Below are 26,443 nucleotides of genomic sequence, written 5' to 3'. Positions count from 1 at the left end.
CTTAGCAGCCTCATGCCCAGTGTGTGTGTGTGTGTGTGTGTGTGTGTGTGTGTGCGCACGCAAATTACACATGCACTCCTACAGTGGAGGTGAGAGGGAAGGAATAAAGCTGAGAGGAAGGTTTACCAACAGGGGCCAGAGAATCAGTGAGGACCCAGGGTCCAGTGTGGGGAGAACTGCACAGAATCCCTCTTCTTCTTCCCTTATCTGATCATGACAGAGCACTGGGCCAGTCTCTGCTCATACTTTCTTCTTCCTGTCCCCTTTCTAGAACTGTACAGCACGGAGTGTTCCTGGTGAAGGCTTCACAGTAGGGTTTGACCAGGGCTCAGGTGCCCATGCGGGCTGCCTGGGGAAGGAGCCTGTGCAATACAGGACAGGAGCAGTTTTGTTTTGTTTTTTGGGTTTTTTTTTTTTTTTTTTTTTTTAGCTGAGGATCGAACACAGCGCAAGGCCCTGTGTTTGATCCTCAGCTTAAAAACAAACAAACAAACAAACAAACCTGGCTCCACAGCCTCCAGTGGCTTTCTATGGCCAACAGAACAGACTGTCCCAGACTGGCAACTGAGTCCATAACGAAGTCGTATGTCCAGACACACAGCACAGTCCCTTTAAGAAGGACCTAGTTCTTAGGTCTTGGACATCTCACTCAACCAGTCAGGCTTGTCTTAAAGCTCCAGGGCGCTAATAGCACATAGGAGCTTCCCCTCTGGTCACACATGTTCCTCCCTGCCATTTCCCACATCTCCTGGGCACCCCAAATCCCACCAACACGACTCTTCCCTTTCCCTGCGTCTAAGCAACTCCTTCTATTGATGCCCCTGCCCCGACAGCTTCCCATCCTATGTCCACATCTCCATCTCCACTACCTCTGCCCTTCCCCAGCCTTCAAAAATTCTCATGCCGTAGCCAGAGTGCCTTTCCAAACCACTGTCGTGATGTTACACCTCCATCCGAATCCTCTGAGGATTGTGATTTTCCAACTATGCTCATAGGATGTCTTAGGACCCCCGGAAGGACCACAAGAGGCAGCAGAGAGGACAACAGGGGACCCGAAAGGAAGCCAGGCCCTGGCTTTATCAGAGCAGCTCTGCTCCCATCTTTTTTGATATATTGTACTTTTATTTGAAACCGCTGATGTGTAATGCCCAAGCTAAGCATACTCCCAACTGGGTGCCTGCCCCTCCTCAGCTCTCCCCTCTCCCCCTCCACACATGCTCTGGATGATGTGCTGTTTCCCAGAGGGCCGCTATGCTTGAGGGTCTCCTTCTGTCACAGTGACATCCTTTAAAATCCAGATCAGGAGCCAGGTGCAGTGACACACACCTTTAACCCCAGCATTCTAGAGGCAGAGGCAGAAGGATCTCTGTGGGTTCAAGGATGGGCTGGTCTACACAGTGAGTTCCAGGACAACCAGGGCTATGCAGGGAGACCCTGTCTCAAAAAAATACAATAAAACAGAAATCCAGATCAGAGGTTATTTCTTCTAGAAAGAGCTCCGTGGCCTCCTGCCTTCCACCCTCTCTGCACCCTTAGATTCAGCATGGAGAGGTCTGCCCCTGCCCCCAGAGGCCCTTCAGCATCTCAGCAACTACAGGAGCCGACAGGGAGGAGTTAATGAGTGGATGGATGATGGAGGGGATGAGAGGAAAAGAAGGAAACAGGAAATGGATAGATGAGTGACAGATGGTTCCTCTCTAGGGTATGTGCCATGACTGTAGCCTGAGACTGGATTTTGCAAAGATGGCTGCCCTGTTTTCCTGGCAGGACAGAGGAGAGCAGACCATCCTGTCCAGGTAAACTGAGTATTCTGGGTTGACTCTGCTATTTGATTTAGAGAACACGGCAGAGGAGGAACAGGGTGCTTGGTTTGGATCAACCCCACAATCCTGGGTTTGAGGACGGGGAGGGTGGTCAAGTCAACTATGGATGCTTCATGCTTGGCCTTGGGCTGTCTAGGCTGGGGGAGCAGAGTCAAGGGCTCTGAAGCCTTTGGTGATATCCTCTTCATTTCTGGAGAGTAGCACGTGCATGGAGATAATGAATTGGAATGTGGACTTTTGGGTAGGCAGAACCTCTTGGACTGCTTTGCAGAGAGAGAGGTCAGGAAGGTATGTGGCCTGAGGGCTTCCTCTTTGACACCATTCACCCTAGGCTCTGGGAAAAGGCTGAAGCGGAAAGGATGCCATGTCCCAGGGCCTAGGAAGCCTACTTTCTGATCTGGCCTATCTGGAGTGCATATCTTGTGCTGGGGGCAATGGACTCAGGGCCAGAAGAGGTGAGCACAAAACACCTGCCTAAAGATCGTTGGGGCACGAGGGCAAAGGAAGACAGAGCCCCGAGTATTGCCTGAAAAGACCAGAGACTTGGGGAAATTTGAGGCAGAAATCCAATGTTAGATTCTCTCAGACCTGCCCATGAGAGTGGTCCATGGCTTAAAGAGGTGGAGCCTTTGGGACACAGTGGAAATGGCCTGCTCTCCAAGTGAGACAGAAAGAATCCTTGCCTAACCTGTCTTTAGAGAGAGGGATGCTACAACCGACTGCCCACCAGACTCTCCAGCGCCCCCCCCCCCAGAGGGCATGCAACAGGCAGTGCCATTCCTATCTGGGAACATCCCCAAATCTTGCTCAGGTGGCAGAGGAGGGCCCCTTTGGGTTCAGGAACTTTATAGGTAAGGATCTGAACTGGAAGTCCTGGAGGTGTCAGCTATGGCTGCTGTGACACCAGTGAGTGAGTCTTGGCATACAGCCAAGGTCTTCATGATGGAACTCATGGGCAGCAGATTCCAGCTCTTTGTATTTTGTTTTTTGTTTTGTTTTGTTGTTGTTGTTTTCCCCAGACAGGGTTTCTCTGTGTAGCCCAGACTATCCTGGAATTCCTTCTGTAGACCAGGCTGTCCTCAGACTCAAGAGATCTCCATGCCTCTACCCACCAAGTGCTGGGATTAAAGGCGTGCACCACCACCTCCCATAGACTCCAGCTCTAAAAGAAAACTTCTGAGTCTCACGTTTACCCCTCTCTGCCCCTTCTCATATCCAGCTCCTGGACTGGATACCTGCCGTCCCCAGCCCCTTGCTCCTGGTTTTCTCCTCCCCAAGAGCCCACATGCTCTTCCCACCAGGTCCTGGGCTGACCTGCCATACAGGGTCCGTGTGCTTGCCAGACTTGGAGGTGCTACGGAAGCAGGGCTGTGAGTGAGGTTTCTTGAGGTTGTAAATGGCCACGTTGCCATCATAGTAGCCCACAACCACCAGGTAGGGGTGGTCTACGTGCATGTCCAGACACATGATGCCGCTCTCACTGCTGAAGATGTACTCTGGGAAGCTGGGGTTCTTCATACTGTAGAGCAGCAGCATGCCCCGGCTCTGTTTCATGAAGTCATCTACCCAGGGAAGGTGAGAGACCGCAGATGAAGGCCCATCTGTTCTGCCAGGGGGGTCCCCTTGCCTGCACCCCACCAGATGAGTAGGCCCCACCTGGCTATGCCTGCCAGAGAACATGGGAGGCCTCTCTGGCCTTCATTCTGTGACTATGAAGTGGAAGTGTGAATTTGGCCCTCTCTTCTGATGGACAGATCCAACAGCTGGTAAAGGTGATTAGGCCAGCCATCAGCAGTCACTCTCTGTTCTCTCTAGGGCTCAGAATAGGGGCATGCAAGCTCAGACTGTTGTGGTTTGAGGAATGTGAGTGGATTTCTGGAGGAGGAGTATCCTCAGCAGGGTTCGGATACCCAGGTTAGGGGCAGGCTGCTGTGCAATGCCTACCAGATACCCATGTTCCTCCCAATCTTCAGCCAAGGACAGGAATTAAGCATGAACTAGTGTGCTATTGTCTAACCAGGCATGGTGATATAGGCCTGTAGTCCCAACACTTAGGGGCTGAGGCAGGAGGATTGCAGGTTTGAGGCCAGCCTGGGAAATTTAGTTAAGACCCGGTCTCAAAAATTAAAGAAGAAAAGAGGAGGAAGAGCGCGGAGGAAGAGCAAGGAGGAGAGGGAGGAAGGGGAGAGGAGAGGGGGAGAAGAGGAACAGGATGGAGGTGGGGAGGGGGTACACAAAGCCTCGATTTCAGTCTCCAGCTCAGCAAGCAGAACAAAACAAGGACGTGCTATTGTCTGTGGTCAGCCCATGCTGGTCACCTGTAAGCATCTCCTCGTAACTTCACCACACAGTTCCCAAGAGCAGCTGTGCCTGGGCTCTAAGCAGACAGACCTCCAGTATCTGGGAGTCTCTAGCCAAGCAGATCAGGCTTCCACAGGCCCACTCAGCCCAAGAGCAGATCTTGGTGATCAATGATGGAGCACTCAGCAAAGGTCCTCTTCCTGACCTGCCCACGTCATCTCCTGCATTCACAGTGACTATTCTGATACACAGCTATTGAGCAGCACATAGACCCAGCCCTCACATCCAGTTCTCTTGCTGTCCGGACCTCCCATCCTTGCCAAGCTCAAGGAGCCAGAGCTGGAAAGATAGAGGACAGACTAGTGTGGTCCTCCGTCTTGTACATCCTACCCCAGGCAGCCTTTGACCTTTCCGCTTTCCCTGTTCCAGGGCTTCCTCCTCTAGCCGAATGGCTGCAGAGCCTGGCCGTGAACTGCAAAGTAGCCAGTCCTGAGGTGTTCAGTGGTGTGGGGAAGATATGGAAAGCAAGGCCAAGTTGAAGAGTTTGGGGTGGTCATTTCTCACTGTCTTATTTCTAAGGCATCCTACATAGTCCCTGGACTCAGGACATGACCTCAGCCATTATCACCCCAGGTATTGCCACCCCAGAGACTCTGCAAAGACCAGGCTTATGGAAAAGCCCACCTTCCTTTGCTGTGATGAGTCATCACAAGTCTTGAGGCTCTGCTCAGGAACCTTCTCTGGACTCCTTCCCTGCATGCAGGGAAGAGCCACATCGACAGTGAAAACTTCTAGGGTCCAGCCTGAGCCATGGAGGAGGAGGTGGCGGCGGCAGCGCAGGAAGGGAAATGTTTCTGTCCTAGGGGAAGCGAGCTTGGGGCCTCAAGATCCCTTTGCAACTGGGCCAGGCCTTAGCACAACTGATGGAGGTGCTGTTCAGGCCATAAAACTCAGCACGTAGACAGCTCCACCTGCCAAAACTTAAAACAAAGATCTGATCCGCCAAAGTCCGTAGTTCTGGGGAAGTCTCTGAATGTACTAACCTTGCTCTTTAGCTTCTGCAGTTCTGCTTCTGGCTACTGAAGTGTGCCAACCTGTGACATGGTTGTTGTGCCTAGAAGCTCACCCTGAGAAGAGCTTGGTGCTACCCTGGGATCCTGGGGATCCTGAGCATCCAGTGTAGTAGTGACCTGACAGCTAAGAAAGACTTTCTGTCGGCTTAAACCCACGTCCAGGCACTCTTCTCTGGTGGATACCCCACAACACCCATGGTAGGGGGGTTGCCTTGAAGTAGGTGGAGAGGAGCTGGCAGTATGCCCATTTGGGAGATTCTGGGAAGGCCCCAAGGGTTAATTCTCCAAGGGAAGACATCTAGATCTGGCCCAGGCCATTGCCATTCTGGAAGGGCTAGAACTGGCCGCTGCTGCTCCTTGGGTTCATCAAGCGGACGCTGAGCACCTGACCTGCCTCTCCCTACCTCCCAGCCTTTCAGTCCTGGTTCATCCTGCAAGGTCTGAGACAGTCCGTGACTGGGCCTCCCGCTGGCCACCAGCTCGAGGTGAGCCACTGGGGCTGCTGACTCCAATCTGCCCTCCACACTAGCCAAGACTGACAAAGGGTACGAGAGGGACAGGCAAGAGAGGCACCGGCAGACTGAAGCAATAGGTAGCTGCTGAGGCCGAGTGCAGTTCACTGGGCCTGGCCCCTTGGTGGGCAGCGGTGGGAGCTCCTTTCTCTAGACAGACTCCAGGCACCCCTGGCTCCTGTAGAGCTGGAGTGCTGCTCACAACCACTGGAGCCGGCAAGGCAGGTAGGGAGCCCTAGGCTACTAAGTAACTCCGGCCTGTTTGCAGATCACTGGTACAAGAAGCCGCTATTATGGCCTCTTTCTTAATACATGGATTAAAGGCATGCGCCACAGGCGGATTTCTGTGAGTTCGAGGCCAGCCTGGTCTCCAAAACGAGTTCCAGGAAAGGCGCAAAGCTATACAGAGAAACCCTGTCTCAAAAAACAAACAAACAAGAAAAAAGAAAGAAAGAAAGAAAGAAAGAAAGAAAGAAAGAAAGAAAGAAAGAAAGAAAGAAAGAAAGAAAGAAAAGAAAAGAAAAGAAAAACTGAGTCTCAGAGGGGAAAAATGATCTACTTGCAGGTATAATACATGCCACATGGTATCCTTTCAAATAGCTGAGCTTATCTTTCTCCGTTACTCTGGCCTTTAAAGTTCTTTCTGTTTATTCGTGTATGTGTGTGTGTGTGTGTGTGTGTGTGTGTGTGTGTGTGTGTGCACTCACATGCCATGGCAAGCACGTGGAAGGCAGAGAACAACTTGTACGAGTCATCTCCTTCTACTCTGAGTTCCAGGGGTAAAGCTTAGTTTGTCCGGCTCTGTGGCAAGCACCTTTACCTGCTGGGCCATCTTGCCAGGCCTGGTAATTTGGTCTTTTACATGGAAGAGGACAGAGGAAGGGCAGAGCCAGCCAGCATAGTGTGGTGGTTATTGGCAAAGCCAATACAAACCTCCAGGTTCTGGAATAGACAGTGTGTAAGGCACAGGGCAGTCAAGCATGATAAAGGGGAAGGCTGTGCAGAGAGAAGCAGATTTCGTGGATAAGGTACACAAAGAACAACCAATAACACTAGTGTGATGGTGAAATGCATGCTGGGATCCAGTCCCACTTCCTCCACCTGGCTTTAGAGGTCTCTGTCCCTCGCAAGTAAAGGAGTCCTCTTTGCGAGGTGGGGGTGGTGCATGTTTTTATCCCAGCACTTGGGAGGCAGAGGCAGGCAGATCTCTGTGAGTTGGAGGCCAGCCTGGGCTACAGAGAGAGTTTCAGGACAGCCAGGGCTACACAGAGAAACCCTGTCTCAACCCCACCACCACCACCAAAAGGGAGTCCTCTTTGATACAGAGCACAGTTGCTAGTCCTGGTTAGAGTATGTGTTTTGTGAATTTTAGTTCAAGGCTCCTTTTGTCAAAATACATCAAGAAAGCAGAGAGAAATCTCATCTGACTGGGCTCTCCTCTTGACCCTTGTACTGTGAATGCCTCATTCCTGACCTCAGTTGAGCTCTCATGATCCCACATGTAGACCCAGTGTGCCATCACAGCCCCACATGATATCATCATCTTATCTAGAAACCATTATGTGACAACATTACTACTCAAACCACAAATGGTCCCCATGTGGCATCATCTGTTAGTGTCATCATGGCCCAATCATCCAAAAATCTTAGGATGACATCACCAGCCAGGGCACCAGAAGCCTGATGATGTCATTGCTCAGGCGCCCAACATTCCCAGTACACCACAAACCAAGTCACCAGGAGTCTCAGTATGACATTAGGATCACATAGTGCCTCGGTCACCAATGAGATCGGAAGCCTTGGATCTCTCTCCCGGGGGCGCTTTGCTCTTCATGCCATAGACTTTCTAGTTCCAATGACCGAGATGGGAGCCACCTAGCTTTCCCTTTGTATAATAAGGCAAAGACTCTAGTTTGGGGCCAGTGAAAAAATTCTAGAGATTTCAGGAAGTACATGTGGCTAGGTACAACAGACAGTGGGACAGAGGGAGGGCAAAGGTCTAGGAGTGAGGAAGTCTACTAGTCTTGATAGTCTCTGGGAATCCTTCCAGAACATTCAGCTACTAGGGCTCTGGCTTCCGAGAAAGTGCTGTTCCCCACCACCAGTATAAAGAATGGAGAAAGATTAAGGTAAAGATGGAACACATCTCGTTCTTCCTGGTGACCCCACTGCTGCTCAGTCCCCATGGCCTCCCTGATGCTCCCATCGGTGATCCTCAAGGTTTTCAGGTGGAGAATCAACCCCTATTGACAGAGCCTTACCATCTAAAACCACCACCTCAGGGAGTGGGAGGGAGGGAGAGAAAGACAGACAGACAGCTACTCTTACTCTGGGGACCCAGTCTAGACAAGTACTACACCGCTGAGCTCTCTTCTTATTTTTTCTTTTGAAACAGGGATCTCACTAAGTTGCCCTGGCTGGCCTGCAACTTACTCTGTGGCCGGGGCAGGCCATGAACTTGCCATCCTGCTTCAGCCTCCTGAGTAGCTGGGATTACATGTCTAGGCCACTAGGCCTGACTTCATGTACCTGCCTTAATTCTACAGTAGACCAAAGTTCTGTCTTCAGTTCTGCTCCCGGAGCCCTGGCAAAACAGTATCCAGTGAGCAACACAGATCATCATCTTCTTAAACTGGAATCTATCACTGGGGACCTCAGACCCACAACTACCACCCCTGTCTCATGCAGTTCTGGCTTATGAGGGGTGGGCACTGCAGAGCATTCTGGCTGCCGAGGAACTACTCCTGACTCATGGAGAGCAAGGCAGGTGGAGGGCATGTTGGGGCACCAGGCTAACACCAGGTCAGTGGTCATTAGGAAGTAGGTGCCAACTGCTGAGACAAAGATATCATGGCAGCCTTGGCTGGCAGGCATCTTCTCGTACTGCGGCATCACAAACGAGGCCAGCCTAGGACTGGTTCCAAGGCAGCAGCTGTTTGATGACTCCCTTATTAAGTCATGCAAGAGGCACTTGGAGGGGGCGTGGAGTAGGCAGAATAATGCCCCCCCACAAATGTCCACATCCTAATCCCTAGGGCCTATAAATATGTCACTTTGTATGGCAAAAGGGACTTTGCAGATGTGATTAAGTTAAAGACCTTGAGATGGGGAGATTATCTTGGATTATCCGGGTGGATTGATGTAATCATAAGAGTTCTTATAAGGGAAAGAAGGAGGCAAGCGAGTCAGAGACTCAGACATGACGGCAGAAGCCGATGTCAGGGTGATGCAGTTGCTGGCTGGAAGCGGACCACAAGCCACGGAATGCGGGCAGCCACTAGAAGCTGGAAACAGAAAAAGAAACAGGTGCTCCCTGGGGGGGCCTCCAGAAGGAACACAGCTCTGCTGACACCTGATTTTAACTCGGTGTAATCCATCTTGAGAGTCTGGCCTCTAGAACTCAGAAGAAATGTGTTGCTTATGCCATTTGCTGCTGCAGCAACACGAACCAAACATCAGAGGCATTCAGGCAAGGGCGGCCCAAACGCTAATTTTAGGAGTCAGAGCAATGACACCTTTTCCTGGGTGGTACAGAAGCAGTTCCGGACGTCAGAGGAATGGGCTCAGTGGTCCCCAGTCCTTCTGATAACAACAGGAAAACTCCATTTCCCACCCCGCCTCCCCCACCCTGCCACCTCGGATTCTGGAAACAGAAATGCCCCCTTGTGTTGGGATTTCCACAGGCAGAGGACCAGCCCAAGGCTGTCAGGGAAAAGGGTCTTGATCTCAGGAAAGTTCCAAACCTCAGGCATGGCCAGAGGCACCAGACAAGCGGGGCTCGGGCTCTCAGGCAATGGGCTTTCCTAGGCATCCTTGTCAGATTGGGAGTTGTATTTAAACAGTGTGGGAAATAAGAGCAAGGCCTTGGAGACAGAATACATCAATTGGGACATTTAATTTGATTTAGGGAAAATGAGGCAAACATTTGAGAACCTAAATAACTAACCAGTAATTAAACTAACAACGAAATGCCCTTGTACTGCAACCCGGCAAGCTAGTGGCCTTTATGGACTGTATTTACAAAGAGACCTGACAACATAATTAGTCCTGTAAATTTTACGCAGCCTGCAGCTAAGGAGTGATGGATTCTGTGTGTGGAGGGTGAACAGGGAGAAATGAGGTGGATGAATTTCCATTTTCAGTAAATGAAATTAACACGGCTTAATTAGTGAAGCTGACAAATAAATGATCGGGAAAGATTTAAGCCCTTATGAGTGTATCTCTGGCCTGGGCAAGTTCAAGGGACCAGGCAGGAACGAGTTTAGTGTTTGGGATTTAGGGCTGCTGTTGGTCTCCAGAAAGACTGGGCAGGAGGGCAGCTGGCTCCTTTGCCCTTCCAATATGGGACCTGCTGGGAAGCTCCCTGCCTCATCTCCTGTGGGGTAGCCTCGGGGCCACACAGAGTTTCTCGAATCTGCTATGCCATCCTTGCCTGACAGACCCTGAGGAGTCTCCATTTCCCTGCTATGCACTGGCTAATGAGCTGGAACGGACCCCTTTGGTCTCACAGGCTGGCACAGTCACATCCCAGCTGTTCCAAGACCATCTCTTCCTGAATTGACTCTCTTTGTCCCCCAGTATCCCTGCACCCCCTTTCACCTGCTGGCAGTCTCTTTCTCTCCTGAGCTGGGAATGTGGCGCCTGAGCTCTCTGCACTTTAAGCAGCCTAGAATGCTGGTACCAGAAGCCATAGTGCGAAGGCAGATGTGGATTTCACCCCCCCCCCCCCCCCCCCACACTCTCTCTCTCTCCCTCTCAGGCGAGTTTTGAGCAGGGTTTCTCTGTAGGCTGTCCTGGAACTCACTCTGTAGACCAGGCTGGCCTTGAACTCACAGAGATCTGCTGCCTCTTTCTCCCGAGTGCTGGGATGTGCCACCGTGCCTGGCTTCCTCTCCTCTTCTTGCTCCATATCTAACCCCAGGAAACTGTGTCCTAAGGATGTGACAGACCCCAGTCCTTCCTGGAATATACGCCTGTCCTGCTTGTGCTGCCTAGTTTTATGTCAACTTATGACACAAGCTAGAGTCAGCTGAGAGGAGGGAGCCTCAGCTGAGAAAATGCCTCCATGAGATCAAGCTGTAGGCAAGCCTGTAGGGCACTTCCTTAGTTAGTGATCCCTGGGCTGGTGGTCCCGGGTTCTGTAAGAAAGCAGGCCAAGCAAGTCATGAGGAGCAAGCCAGTAAGCAGCATCCCTCCATGGCCTCTGCATCAGCTCCTGCCTCCAGGTTCCTGCCCTGCTTGAGTTCCTGTCCTGACTTCCTTTGATGATGAACTGTGATATGGAAGCATGAGCCAAATCCCAGTAAACCCAGCTGTGTGGTCATGGTGTTTTCTCACAGCAATAGTAATGCTAACTACGACACTATGTAGGGCTGGAGAGACGGCTCAGAGGTCCCGAGTTCAATTCCCAGCAACCTCATGGTGGCTCACAACCATCTGTAATGGGATCTGGCGCCCTCTTCTGTGTACATAATAAATAAATAAATATTAAAAAAAAAAAGACACTATGTAATTTTTCTGTGGCTGGGTTACAGAATAAACATCTAAATTTCAGGAGGAAAGTCAGCTTAAGAGGCCTGGACTGTGCTTATCAGGATCAAACTCAGCAATAAACCTAAATTCTCATGCGGTGTTTGTCTTTGGGCAGCTTTTCTCCCCTGGTATTTGGGAACTTTCCAAGACTGAGAGGGAGGTTGATGAGACTAGTTGTTCCTCACGATGACCCCGTCCACAACCGGGGCGCCGCACAACCGGGGCACTGCCTCAGCTTGCACAGAGCATGCATCTGAGAACACAGGACGCCCCAGGTGACCTCAAGAGCCACTGCCGAATTTCTGAGGCCCAGCCTCGGCCTACCCTGCTCAGGCCTGAGGCTGGTACTGCATAGATGATCACCTGAACGCTGGCCAGTGACAGCAGCAAACAACACTGCCTCTGTCCTGTCTCCCATGCCCTGCTCAGGCCCTCTGAGGGGTCTGCAGGGGACAGACAGGAAAGTGTTCTTGGCCTGTAAATGTAAATGCTCCTGGAGCTCACAGGGTGCTCCTCCCGAATGTGATTCTCCAGAGGGAGGTCTGTAGATGCCTGTGGGTACCACTAGGCCTGTGCCTCAAAAGTCCAAGGAAAGACAAAGAAACATTTCCTGCCTGAGGACTTGCCCAAAGGCAGCCAGTGAGCCTGTCAGCTTGAGGCCATTACCTCAGGGAAGGCACTACCTTTTCTGACTAAGGCTACCTGGAGTGGGTGGCCTCCACATGACCTTGCTTCTAACCCCGGCTAGAAGATGTAATTTGTGGGGTTTCTTGTCCACCTTCTGGGAAGGCTCCCACACTCTCACCTCAGTCTCAAGCATCGGGCCTGGGCCTCCCATGGGGGTCCACACCCACTCCTGGGAGGGCCTACCCAGCCCCCAGGCTCTGTTCCAGGCCCAGTAGATGCCGCAGAAAGGGAAGAATCTGCTAGTTCCCTGCCAGAGGGGGAGGGTGCTTCTCATTTGGCAGCAGCCTACCCTGAGGAGTAAGGACACAAAGCCGGCATTTAGGGCATCCTCAAAGGCAGCCCAGACCACAGGGCCTGGAGCAGCTCCAAGATCTCCTCCCTGAGAGGAAGGACAAATACCAACTCCTCCCCATCCCCATCCCCATCCCCATCCCCCAGGGATCCCTACCCTGGTCAAGAACGGATGGGCCATCTAAGGGGCAGTGACCAGGAGCTTGTATGCCTGCCAGCCAGCAGCAGCTTGGAGAATGGAAGGGTTTTTCTGTTCAGAGAAGTGAATCCTCCCAGCTAGAGAACAAGCTGTCAGCTAGGGAGCTGCGCCTGGCTGACCGTGGAGGGTCCTTCCCATTAGGAGAGGGACTGTCCAGCTCAGTGGCGGGGGCGTCTGCTTGACCCAAGTGATGTGAAGGAACAGTAAAATTGTGTGGACACAGGTACCACCATGTGCTGCCTCCCACCTCAAGGACGTCCCAGCAGGGCCGGGAACACAGATAACTGTGGTCTCCAGTGCCTCAGGGACAGAAGAATGGACTTCAACTGCTCGTCTTTCCTCACTCCCATCTTGCCTCAGGCCTGGTCAGGAAGGCCAGGTGAGGAGGCAGGGAGAGGGCCTCCATCCCACTCTCCAGGGTGGCTGAGGTCTTTCCATTTCTCCTTGGCACACCTGCACCAGACCCCCGCAGCTCTCGTCCCAGGCCTGCAATTCCTTCCCGTACTGGACATGTCCCTGCTCTTCTAGAATTCCTTCAGTGGTCTCCTTCTTGAATGGCTTACCAGGGCCTTTGTGGGCTGACCCCCACCACATCTCTCCTGCCTGCAGGCTTGAACTATGCTGGTCCCTCTGCGACAAAACTTCCCCTTCACGCCTTGAGGTTCGGTTAGCTTATTCAGCTGATTTCTGCCCAGCACTAATCGCACATATGAGAGTGGGTCTTCTCATTAGAACAGTGGTTCTCAACCTGTGGGCTGTGACCCCCTGAGGGTTGAGCCACCCTTTCACAGGGTCACAAGACCGTCAGAAAACAGATATTTACATTATGATTCATAACAGTAGCAAAAATACAATTATGAAATAGCAACAAAAACACTGCTATGGTTGGGGGTCACCACAACGTGAGGAGCTGTGTTGACGGGTCGCAGTGATAGGAAGGTTGAGAGCCACTGCACTGGACTGTGAGTCTCTCCGAGGGCCAGTGCCTATGTCCTCGTCATCGTTGTATTTCTCACACCTGGCCAAAAGCTCTGAACAGATTAGGAAGCTAGGTCTGTATTTGCATGAGCAAACAAAGGAATAACTGATCACTTACAGGAGCCATGTCCCACTGCAAAGAGATCCTTGTACTTTGGATTCCTGAAAAAGAATTGTGAACTGATTGGCACCAGAAACAGACATGGCCCTCCAAAGGTCAAGAACATTCATGGGCACTGGTGACTAACTATACTGCAGATACCCACTGTCCAGCTTAGAGCCTTACCAACCGTAGATATTAGATAATCCTGAAATCCAATAAGAATCCAGGTCCTATTTGTCCCCCTACTTTGTCACGTGTCATACTCAAGTTGGAAAGCGCAATAGAAGGGCCATATGGCTCAGAACTTGGCACGCAGTGGGTGCTCTAGGGCCCTAGATTCACTGCAATATCTGTACTCACCAGCAGAGGGCGGTGACGGCCAGGCGCTTGGCTTTGTCATTTTGAAACTTCCAGAGAGGCAGCAGCGTACCCTCCTGGTCCCTGTATTCATCAGCAGCATCCTCATAGTACTTAAAATCTTAAACACAAACAGACTCAGTCAGCCAGGAGCTGCCACTCTGTGGCCAATCGATACCTCCTTGGGCAATACAATGAACCTCTTTGTGTTTGGGCCTGGAAATAATAGAAGTACCATCTCAAAGGACTATTGTGAGGATATAGGTTGAGTTTAATGTATGCAAAGTGCCTAGAAAAATGCCGGACACATAAGTTCTCCCTGTAGATTAGTAGTTGGGGGGAAATTACAGTAATGCATCCGTGTGTGTGGACAGAATCCCAGGTTGCATCCCTCATCCATTTGTGAGCTTTCCAGTGCTTCGGAAACCCAGATCAGAGCAACCAGATTTTAAGGGTTCAGCTGCCAGAGGCTGATTGATAGTTTTATTCATTCTGCCTCCTAGATTCCTAAAATACAGCTCAACTTCATACTCACTGCCAAGCCCCACTGCAATGAAGCCACCTGAATACTACTCTCAAAACTCAGCCTCATCCTCAACGTCGTCTCCCATTGTCACCAAGCCAGAAGCCTCTCTTTCCATTTACCTAACTAGGAAGCCGGGGAGCCTGGGCTGATCTCTTTCTAGCCTTTCTTATACTTTCCTCCTGTCTTTTTAAAATCCATTTTTAAAACTTCATAGCTACTACCTACATTGAGATCCCTAAACCCATCACCTGGCTTTCATATCCTTCAAGCTGGCCTCCCTACCTCCTCCCGTAACCCCTCCTTCAGTCCATGCCCTCCAGGGCCAGCAGAGCAAGAGCAGACTCTCTCTTCACCTTGCCACCCTCCCCACACCACCAAAACTTCTCATGGCTGTCCTTGAACAAGGTTCTCTGGTCCAATGCAGGCTCCTGGCCACCACCTCCATATCCTTTCTTGTATTTCCCTGTGTTTTCTCACGTTTTTCCATGTCTAGAACTCCTTGAGCCCTACCCCCAGCTGACTCCTATTTGCTCTTTATCAGATTCAACATCCTCCTTTTCTATAGGGCCTTCATTTTCCTTTCTTCTCTTTGAAAATGGATTCTCAGTTGCAAGGCTACAACATGTGTTGCTTATCAACTCTGCCAAGAGAGTTGCAGAGGAGGGTGGCCTCAATGGGGGCAGGAGTGAGTCTGTGCACAGCAACTAAAGGGTCTGTAACCTGTTATCACTATGTGTTACCCAAGCTGGACTGGAACGTCTGGACTAAGTGATCCTCCGGCCTTGGCCTTCTGCGTAGCTAGTACTACAGGTATGTACCACTACACTTTTTTCACTGTGTAGCTCAGGCTGGCCTGGAAGTCATGGTGATCCTTCTGTCTCAACCACCTAAACGCTGCAAGTTCAGGCATGAGCCTCCATACCTGCACCTGCACCACACCTGGCACATTCAAGTAGAGTTAATTTGTCCATTCCGGTCTTGCCTTTCCTCTACTGAGACATCCTTCAGTCTTTCTGCCTGACTTCCATGCTGCACAGCTCCTAGAGAGCAGGACCTACATTATATTCATCCCTGTGTCTCCAGTGACTGCTGCAGGGACAGCCACAGAGACCCAAAGTCAGATGGGAAATGCTCTGTCTTCTTTCAAGCAGGATGGCCAATTAGAAGGAGCTCCCTAATTGGGCACAGTCAGGGGCACGTCCAGACATCGCCCAGACCCTCCCACAATGCCCCATACCTTGAGGCTGTCATAGGACTACATCCAAACCTCAAAACAGTCTTGGAACAAAAAAGATTCAAGTGGTCAAAAATGTGAGCCTTGATCACATCAAGAACCCTGAGCTTGGGGGAGCTTTGGAAATTCCTCATTTCAGAGCAGGATTAATTGGTAACACTTCTTTATTTTTATTTCCCCTTCATGATTACACTTTCCCAAAGGAAAAACACTGTGCAATTAAAAAAATCAAAGTTCAATGCATTTTTATGTGACTGTGTTCTTATAAATGAAAGCGGTTCACAAGGCCAATTTCTGCACGGATATTAATCAGGTTTGCAGCCCTGTGGTGGACCACTAGCAAAGGCTGGGTCTCAGGAAGCCAAGCTGTGTGAGTGACAGGTTCATTCACAGCTGCTGTGTACTTTGACAGCTTTGAAAAGACTCAAGGTCGTTTTCCAGCCTCAACGATAACGAGGGGGCTTGTTTAGGCTGCTGGTCTTGGCAGCCTTAGTTTTGTGTCCCACGGGTGAGCAATGAGCATCAAGTCACCAAGAAGGGCCCGAGGCTGTCAGCAAAGGAGACCAGCCAGCAACATGGCATTGCCAACTCTGGGGAGGTAGCTGCTCCACATAAATGCACAACCTCTTAGGGAAATCCAAGCCACTTGGGAATGTGCTGTTCATACCATGGGAAGGAGTCCGTTTCCTTGGCACTGTCAGGGACACCAGACTTTCCCAGGCCCCCAGGATTGGGGCATTTCTGAATCAAATTCTAATCTCATCACTAATTAATTGCTAGGATAGCTCTATTGAGTGTGTTCATTTGAAATGCCTCCTCCAGCTCAATGGCTCTGTAGCCTAGTGGTGAAGTGGCTAGTCACCAGATCTTCCAAGGGGCCTGTGTTCAAGTTCTGGTTCAGCCCTCACAGCTCCCACTGGCTGTGGTTTTGGTCAAGAAGTAACATGTTAGCTTGGGTTTCTCATCTATAAAATGGAATAATAATGTTACATCCCAGGATAGCTGTTTGGAACACATAAAATGCTATGCCCACGTTGTACAGCACAGTGCGGGCCCACAGGCCCTGCACAGTGAGCTTTGGTGCTTGTTCTCCACTATTACAACCTTCCCTTTGTGCCATCCCCTATGATCCCGCCTGCCCAGGCATGGCGAAGCCTGCTGCACCCCATACCTTCACCTCGGCCCCTGACTGCTGCCCCAATCATCCTCCTCCAGCTCTCTCCCTGAACTCTCCCTCTTTCCCTACAGCTACTGTTTGGGTCCTCGAGCCTGCTCTCCCTTGTTCCCAGAGTCAGTTCCTATTCATTCTCACCGCCAAGTCTTGCTCATACCCTCCTCTGCTGAGAACACGCTCCCCCTTCTACACCCTCTCACACAGGCCCTGCTTACCCCCTGGCATCCAGTCCAGTGCTCTCTGAAGCCCTCCTTGATGTTTCCCATGCATCCCCTATTTATTTCTTCTTTTTGTTTCTGTTTTTTCAAGACAGGTTTTCTCTGTGTAGCTCTGGTTGTCCTGGAATTCACTCTATAGACCAGGCTGGGCTTGAACTCAGAGACCCACCTGCCTCTGCCTCCTGAGTGCTGGGATTAAAGGTGTGTGTTACCACTGACTGTTTTTCTCTTCTTTAGGGGGCCCCTGAGAAGTTCCTCTCCTGCAATTCTAGTGTTAGCATCTCCAAGCCAACTGAGAGCAGACTAGGACACAAGATCACAACGAAATGTGGGTTCTCTTTGCCACTCACTAATCAGGCAACTTCAGCCTTTGTTGCCATGTGCAGAGTCGGAGTGACCATGTCTGCCCCACCTGCTCCCGGGACAGTCGGGAAGGTGGCATTAGATCATTCTTCTGCAGGTCACTTTTGTCAGATCTCCTCACTGCACCCACTGTTTTTCACACCATCATTCACGGTGCGCTTGCCCACGTCTCACCTCTTCAGAGACATCCAGAGGAGGGAAGGAGGTGGTTGGTTGTGTTTTGTTGCGATTTTATTTTCCCCTTCACTATGGGACTTAGTATGGGACACTCAAATACTAGTCTTTTCTGAAGGATTTTAAATTCTGAGACTGGCAAGTTGGCTCACAGTTAAGAGCACTTGCAGAGGACCTGGGTTTTGATTCCCAGTACCCATAAGGCAGCTCACAAACGTCTGCAACACCACTTCCAGGAGACCCATGCCCTCTTCTGGGCTCTATGGGCATGGCACACATGTAGTTCACATCCAGATAGGCAGATGAGAGTGTGTGCGCACACACACACACACACACACACACACACATACACACCCCTAAAAATAATGAAAACCACTATCCCCTTAAGTCTTACCTTGAGCAACATCATCATATGTATTTTGGTTGACCATTCGCTCCACAATTTTAGCAGCTTGGGACACTTTGGTGATATCATCACTCTGTGGGATACAAAAGTCACAAGCCCTCATCAGTTAGTGCCCGGCAAGGTCATATGCCCTGAGCCAAAGCCCAGATTTGCCATTAGTCCAGCAATATAATCCTGTGGTTTACCTATTCCAAAGGGCTCAGAAACGGCTCACAACCAGATTTCCCACTATCACCACATTCTAGGAGCCTTTCCTCACAAGAGCACAAGGACACCGGGGATGCATCTGGCCCCAGGATAAAGCTGCTGCTCACTCTTCCATCCATTTGGTTTTGGGACAGGCATTGAACAGAGCCCAGGAAGGCATCAGAGGGCAGAGCACTCAAGGGCCTGTTAGAGGCTTTGGTGGAGGCAGAGAGGCTTTCTCAGATCAGGGACCAACTCCCACAAAAGGCCTCAGGGATCCTCCAGCCCAAACTCCTTATTTGGTCTCAGGCTGAGGGAGTCACAGAGGCCCAAATGGGAGAGATGAGCTTCAGGTGGAATGCAAGGCAGAACTAACCAAGCCTGCTAACCCAGGGCCCTTTCCAGACCGCAGACAAAGCAGAAGGTTCTACCCTGGAAAATGACTTTTTCTGAATGAAGAAGCAACTTCCATAAACACACAAAGTAAACTGCTTGGCCAAAAAAGCTCTTGCCCAAGACTGGAGTTTGATTCCCAGCACCCACATTCTGGGTGGCTTACAACAGCCTGTGACTCCAGCTTCAGAGGAATCAGTGGCTCTGGGCTCCAAGGACACCGCATCCCTGTGCATATAACCCTCTCTCCCCATCCCCCACATAATTAAAAATATAAGTCTTTAACAAAGAAAAGAACAAAGAGTGGGGAGTGGCAGGAGGAAACAAGCTGAGTGTACATCCAGAGAGTGACCGGGGGTTGGACATGCGGATCCTGGAGATTAGCTCTGCTGGGAGAGACCACATTGGCTGTGATTAAGAGACTAGGTTCTGGGGCTGGCAAGACTGCTCAGTGGGTAGAGCCTGAAGATCTGAGGTCATCCTCAGGACTCACACGGTGGAAGGAGAGAAACGATTCCCACAAATTGACTTCTGACTTCCGCACATGCAGTGAGGGAAATTAAATAAATAAAATCTCAGAAAAACCTTAAAAAGGGACAAGATTCTAGTTCACATGGATGTGTGATTCTTTCCTAGTTGGATGCAGCCCTGAGCAAGTTACTTTGATTCTCTGAGTCACAGAGTCCTTTTGACAAAGAGAGGCTGCCTGGGCAGCCTCTCCCTCAGAGACTCTGTGGTGAGTAAACACAACAATGCACATGTTGAGTAACTCGCTTCCTGGTGGCGGTGCACGCAGAGCAAACAGTTGAGTGCTGGGGCTTACACACTGGCATCCGGGAAATGGCTCTCTGAGGGCCTTTCACTGCTCTTCAGACTGACTCTATTTATCTTAGAAAACCCGGCAAGGAGGGCAGATGCTGGAGTCTGAAAGAATAGTGTTCAGAGTCCACCTGTTCCCTCCCAGATGCCCCTCCCACTCTTGATCCAAAGCACAACCTCTCCTTTCATAGCTTCCGGGCACTTGACTCTCCCTATGTGAGGCAATGCTTGCTGTGGACAGACAGCCACCCACAAATGGACACCAGCTTCCCCGGCTCAGCTACCTACATCTGAACTCTTTCCTCTGGCCACAAGGAACTACATATCTGATGATAACCTGTCTGATGCTGCACAACAGTACAGCATTTCCCCACGTCACTTCCTACAGCAATCTCTTCCAAGCTCCACCAGCCTTACTGTGGCATATTACTAACAGTGATAACGCTAGTACTGTGTATACACATCATTGTGGATTTGCTCAACAATCTTGCAAAGTAGGATGTCATTAAGATGGCTTTACATGCCGGGCATTGGTGGCACACGCCTTTAATTCCAGCACTCAGGAGGCAGAGGCGGCAGATCTTTTTTGCTTTCTTTTCTTTTTTTTTTTTTAAAGATTTATTTATTTATTTATTTATTATGTATACAGATGATGGGCGCCAGATCTCATTACAGATGGTTGTGAGCCACCATGTGGTTGCTGGGATCTTTGTGAGTTCGAAGCCAGCCTGGATTCCAAAGCGAGTTCCAGGAAAGGCGCAAAGCTACACAGAGAAACCCTGTCTCAAAAAAACAAAAAAAACAAACAAACAAAAAAAAAAAGATGGCTTTACACTTGGGGAAACTGAGGCTTCAGAAAGCTTCAGCTCATAGCCAGACTCAAAGCACTAGTCTAGACTTCAGAGTCCACACTCTTGTCCCTTCTCAGTATGACTACACTGTCCTTGTCCTGGGAGATGCAGGATACTAGATGTGCTCAGAGAGAGTCCAGTGGGCTATTACCTCCATTGTTCTAGACACCATGCTCCTGGAGTAGCCACATCTGCTCATGGGTTCTGACTGAACTTGTGGTTTCTGATCCCATTTCCCTGGGCCTGACAAATCTTTCAGACCAAACAAGCTTACATTCATTTTTGTGTATTCAGTCAAGTCACTAATGAGTCTGAGACCTGAGCTCCACTAATGGAGACCTTCTCATAGGGTATCATGAACTTATTCTCTTTTCTCTCTGCCCACCCCTGAGCTTTTTACCAACCCAAATAGACAGAGGTCTTTGAGGAAATGCTCAACTCTAGGCCTGGGCAAAGGAGAAGGTGCTGCCAGTCTTTTCTGTTCTACAGACAGCCTGGCTCAGTACTTGGTATTCCCAGCTAGAACTGAACCCTTCTGGGGAGAGCGTTCTTACCAAGGTACTCACCCAGGAATGGGTGTACATTATATCCCCAGTGTCCTGCCTCACTGTGGCTTCTTGGCCTAGAGGATCAGTGGTGTGGAATATTAGCTTAAGATGTGTCACATTCATTTATGCTGTGGAATATTTGTTTAATGATGCAAAGATGTTTTGAATTCTTTTATGTGCATTTGTTTTAACTCTGTGAAGCTGTGTTACTATGCCTGCCTAAAATACCTGATTGGTCCATAAAGAGCTGAATGGCCAATAGACAGGCAGGAGAGGAATAGGCGGGGCTGCTAGGCAGAGAGAATAAATAGAGAAAAGAAGGAGAAGAGGGAGAGCAAAAAAATGAGAAAAGAAGGAGACGAGGATGCCAAGGGTCAGCCACACAGCCAGACACAGAATAAGAAGGAAAGAAAAGATATACAGAAATAGAGGTGGTAAAAGCCCAGAGGCAAAAGATAGATGGACAATTTAAGTTAAGAAAGCTGGCTAGAAATAAGCCAAGCTAAGGCCAGGTTTTATAAGAAAGAATAAGTCTTTGTGTGATTATTTGGGAACTGGGTGGCGGGTCCCCTAAAGAGCAAAGAGTAAAAAGGTTTTTGTTTTTTGGTTTTTTTTTTTTTAAGTCCTACAGATCAGAATCTGCCTGTATCCCTGTTCTCCATGTCAGCAAAGCTGGAAGAATCCAGTGTGACAGGGAGTGGACATCAGCATGGGCAGACTTTAGGTCCCACATCATTTTTTCAGTCTCAGCCACAGAGAGTCTTCTCCTGGTTTCCGGGTCTTGATGATTCTAGTTGGGGTTTCTGCCATCATGGGTTCCAGCAGAGCCAATAGCCCAAACTCTGACAGATCTTCACATTGAGCCTAACCCAGGCCAGAGCCTCCTCTGACATTTCTATGCTCTGAGGAATGGTGTAAGGGAGCCAAGGATACCCACACAGCCCTCAAGGCAGGGGTCCTATCCCACCCTGAGACTGTGTACTCGGCATGGCCATGATCATTCAGTGTTTGATCAGTGATTCAAAGAAACTGAAAGGCAGTGTCTATTAAGTCATAGCAATGGACCCTCACACGTGCCTTCAAATATGACATCAGGGTCGTGGAGCAGAGCTAAGAGGACATGGGCACAGCTGGGATAAAGGGAAACAGCACTTCTCTAAACTGAGCTGGGTTTAGTGTGGTTAGAGAGGAGCAGAGCCACTTCCCAGTGAGGTGCCCTGGGCGCTCTCCAAAGTGCTGAAACCAGCCCCTAGCTATTGGTGACCCTCTTCCCAAGCAGGTCACACCCATAGGATCTCCACTCTGGGACTCCATCTCCTGACCCAGATTTCTGCTGCTACCGGAGTAAATGAGGTTCTCCAGCACCTCCTGTGGTGATCCCCGCTGTGGTCATTGCCCCAAGGTTGTATCACTTTACTCCATATTGATCCCTAAACTCCTGCAGGCTGCACTGTTCCAAGTATCCCACCATGGTCTTTCTGAAACTCCCACTTGGCTCCTTATGGTCAGTCCAACTCTAGGTGGCTACATCCACTGACCTGATGGTGACAGCATCTGGGATAATTGTGGGCTGGCTCCTGGCCCTGAAGACTCACTGACCTGGTTTCACTTCAGTTGCTGTGATAAAAATACCTTGACAAAAGCAACTTAGGGGAATAATGGTTTATTTTAGCTCAGAATTCCAGGTTACAGTACATCATAGTGGGCAATTCAAGGCAGCAAGAACTTGGGGCAGCTAGTTGCACCACAGTCAGGGGAAAGAGAATGAATGCACACATGCCTCATACCCACTCACTTTCTCCACTCTTACGCAGTCCAGCACCCAAACCTAGGGAATAGCACCACCTACAGTGGGTTGGGTCTTCCCTTGTCAGTTAATGTAATCAAGACAACCCCCATAGACACGCCCAAAGGCCAATCTCATCTACACAGTCCCCCTTGAGACCTCTTCCCTAGTGACTCTAGATCATGCCACACTGACTATTAACATGAGCCATCTCACTCACTCTGTCAGATGTGATTAAATCCAAGACTGAAGGCAGAAGAACTTAACTCGCCTTAAACTCGGGGAGGGAACCTTATCCGTAGATCCCACCTCACCGCAAGCAGACTCATAACGTTCCTGCCATGTGGAGAACACAGACTGTTCAAGAAAGTCTGTCCTAGGCCAGCAATTCTCAAACCCTTCTGACCTTCAGAATACCAATTGGGGGAAGATGTGGACTGCCAGGGACAATTCTAGCCGTCATTACATCTTCTCTTGAGGTAAGAAATTACCCACACCCCAATGTCAGCCTTCCCTCTTGAGCGTCTGTGAAGCCCTTCTATAGAGCCAAGCTTCCATCTGCCTACAGCCCAAGGCCCCACTCAGACACTCTGTGACAGAGCTGTAGACACCCCCACCGAACCTGGGACTCCATAGATGTCAGTTTTCTCAGGGCCATCTTCTCTGTTTTCTTAGCCACCGGAGTCTTTGTCTTCTCCTTCTCTTTGGTCTTTTCCTGTTTCTCAAGCTCATCTACATAGGCATCGTAGATTTCCCACTAGACAAGAGCAAGACAAGAGAGTCACCACAGGGCATAGCTTTCACTTGGCCAGCTCTTCAGCCTGCAGGAGTTGGTCACGTTAAGCCCTGTCAAGTGTCTCCATAGCACCCTCTAATCATTGTAATCACATGTTCAAAGTCTATCTTCCCTGCTAATCACCCACTCTAAAACAGGAAGGAAGGAGTTTCCAGGGTTCCTCTGGGCTAGGCTTATCCACCCTGAAGTGCAGGGTCTGAATCTCAAGCTGGAGATCTATGAATATTGTTCTAGGTTTCAACCCCCAACAGGAAGACAAAATGTGCAGCCACTAGGTAACTGATAGTTCGTTGGAAACTTCTAAAGCTGAATTAAGAAGTATTAAAAACAAAACAAAACAAAACAAAACAAAAAACTTCCTCAGGTTGGTGAGATAGCTCAGAGATTAAAGACTCTTTCCAGCAAGCCTGATGACCTGAGTTCAATATCTGGGACCCATATGATAGAAAGAATGACTTCTGAAAGCTGTCCTCTGACCTCTATGCATGGAACACACACACACACACACACACACACACACACACACACACACACACACAGAGAGAGAGAGAGAGAGAGAGAGAGAGAGAGAGAGAGAGAGAGAGAGTTAATGAAAAATAATATCTGCCTCCATGGGAACAGGATAAACATATTGGCTCAAGCGGGTCATCTACTTCACTGCTCACATCTCAAGATCAGAAGGAAATACATAAGTATTCTGCCAACTGGACCTGAAGAAAGGAAAGCTTCTCTTCAAGGGCTGTAGCAGAAGCAGCGGCAAGGATCTGGAGCTGGGCAAATGCAGCAGATCACACAGAGTGCCTCCCAGACTGGGCAGTCACTGCCACCTGGAGGCCAGATAGGCACACCTTACATGTTTCCCCCACAGGCCAGTGTGCCTCTCTGCACTGCATTTCAACATTTGTTATCTCATTCAGAGCCCTCCAACACCTCTGTGGGCAGCTTATCACCCTTTACTGACAAAGAAAGAAACAGAAGGATTAAGAAAGAAGCGAAGCATACTATGCCCACAGTAGGAATAGCAGAGCTCGGGCCTGATCCTAGCACCAGATCCTGTCCAAGTCAGCACGGCCAGTGGGGAGGGCTTAATGGGAAGGAGAAGGGTCTGCAAGAATACAAAAGGCTGCTGTTAAGGCAGTCAGAATGCTGGCACTTTAAAGCCCGTCATAGGGTGCCACAGGCTCCCGAGAGTCCATGGGAACAAGCATTCTACCATGTTCTGGGGAAGGCTCCAGAAGCCATGCCTCTAGCATGCACAGCCTTGCCCTGGAGGCATGTGGCTGGTCCAGAGCTCATACTGGAGACCTATTGTGATGTGCCCAGTGCTCAGGACTGATAGCTCAGGGTGATGCACAGGGGGGTAGATGGGTAATTAAGGCAGCTTTGCCAGACTCCTCCACTGCTGAGCATTTCAGGATGCCTGGGAGTGCAGATGGAGATGGGAATCTTACCTGATTGGCTGTGGCTGAAAAGTTTGTTCTCGGTGGAGGCTCCATCTGACATTCTCGATCCTACAGAACAGTGACGACAGACAGGAAAGCCACAGATGGTCTCACGTCCCCTTCCCCTCACTCAGCCCAACAGCACCTCTTTAGGAGAAGCATTTTAGTTGGAGCTGAGGGAGGAACGGGACAGAACTAGGGAAACAGAGAAGAGCCTGATGGAAGACCGAATCGTTCAATCCCCACATTTGGTTTTCATCCTGGCCTCTTTCAGTAGTCTAAACCAGAGAGCAAGGGCAAGGACGATCAATTACTATAGTTTTTAATCAAGAAAAAGGTCCAGGTGGGGCATGGACAGACTTATAAGGAGCCAGCCTTGAGACACAGCGCACAGAAGCCAGCTTCCCACAAGGACCAGGGTTAATGCCCCTTACAAGAGAAGGCTTCTCCCCAGTAATGGGGTCTCTACATCCAGCATGTAAGTTGCTCCCTCCCCACAATGTATCACCCTGACTATCCAGCATCAGCCTGAGGACTACATAGGGTGACCAGGTGCTGCTCCAGAATCCACCATAGATGCACTACTGTAGAACATTCGTGAGTGTACCTCACCTAAAACCTTGTCAGGTTCTCTCTCAGCCTAGTTCTCAGGATCCTTCATAGTCAGGGAACGTTCTAGCTTTTCCAAGCTGATCTACCACAGAGACCATCAGCTTCTGTTACATTGTTACATTTAAGATTCCCCATACCCCTGGCACATTGCGGTCTTGGTTTCTACTCTCTCTTCCCAGGCTAACCCAAGTTTCAGTCTCTCAGTGGAGTCCGAGGGTCCTAGCCTTCCTTTGGCTGACTAGATTTCTTACAGGGACTTGAATGCATGTTCCAGTTTTCCTTGGAGAGAGAAACTGTGGTCTTTCCTATCCCCCCTGCCAAGCTCAGGCCTGCAAGGACCGGTCTCAGGCCCCGTGTCTACCTTGCCATTGCATAGCACAGAGTCTCCAAGTAAAAGGGTGTAGTGGAAAATCTATCTGAGGGGGTTGTTGGAGGTTTGTAGAGGGGTGTGGTGGGGGAGGGGGTTGTTGGAGGTCTGTAGAGGGATGTGGTGGGGGTCTACCCAGAGGGGGTTGTTGGAGGTCTGTAGAGGGGTGTGTGTGGGGGGGTCTACCCGGAGGGGATTGTTGAAGGTCTGTGATGCTCTCTCGCTGAAGTTGAACTGATTGGTGAGTTTCCGTTCCTTGGGCTGCACAGGTACCATCAGTTCTTCAACCACCTTTTCAGCTGTCTGGAAATAAACCAGGAGGGCCAGAGCTTAACTGGAGGGAGAGAGTGGGCCATCAGGAGTCAGGGGAAGGAAGCCCCAGCCAGGTAGGGTAGGGGCAGGCTAGAGGATGCTGCCAGAAGCATTGGCGCATGCAGCATCTACTCTACTCTTTCCTTCCCAGGTCACCCCAAAGCCTCCATCCATGGCTGACCTGGAATGGCGGGGACAAAGAGCAACCCCACTCGCACCTCAGCTGCAGCAGGCACATCTGTTTGACTGCCAGCTTCAGTTTCTGCCTCTTTGGGTTCTTCTTCCTCTTCAAGGACTTCTGTTTCTGAAGTCACCACCTTAGCAGACTCCTGTGACCCTGGACAGGATATTGCTAATGAGTTCAGGGTCCAAGATGGCTC

General features: G+C 50.1%; 1 protein-coding gene across 1 annotated transcript in view; it reads right to left on the bottom strand.

Moving 5' to 3' along the window:
• Positions 1-26,443, bottom strand: part of Dnai1 (dynein axonemal intermediate chain 1) — a 70,081-nt gene that overhangs the window by 10,222 nt on the left and 33,416 nt on the right. The window contains exons 6-13 of the mRNA XM_036178778.1: positions 26,282-26,400; positions 25,938-26,054; positions 24,782-24,841; positions 23,157-23,291; positions 17,940-18,024; positions 13,860-13,977; positions 13,515-13,558; positions 3,138-3,385 (exon numbers count right to left, since the gene is read on the bottom strand). Coding sequence (XP_036034671.1) covers positions 3,138-3,385; positions 13,515-13,558; positions 13,860-13,977; positions 17,940-18,024; positions 23,157-23,291; positions 24,782-24,841; positions 25,938-26,054; positions 26,282-26,400 — 926 coding nt within the window. The remainder of the gene's footprint in view (positions 1-3,137; positions 3,386-13,514; positions 13,559-13,859; positions 13,978-17,939; positions 18,025-23,156; positions 23,292-24,781; positions 24,842-25,937; positions 26,055-26,281; positions 26,401-26,443) is intronic.

This window comes from Onychomys torridus, chromosome 2, assembly GCF_903995425.1.
Source record: "Onychomys torridus chromosome 2, mOncTor1.1, whole genome shotgun sequence".
In the NCBI taxonomy this organism is placed as follows: domain Eukaryota; kingdom Metazoa; phylum Chordata; class Mammalia; order Rodentia; family Cricetidae; genus Onychomys; species Onychomys torridus.
The sequence above is the reverse complement of the archived record's forward strand: the minus strand, read 5'-3'. Positions and strand labels throughout refer to the sequence as shown.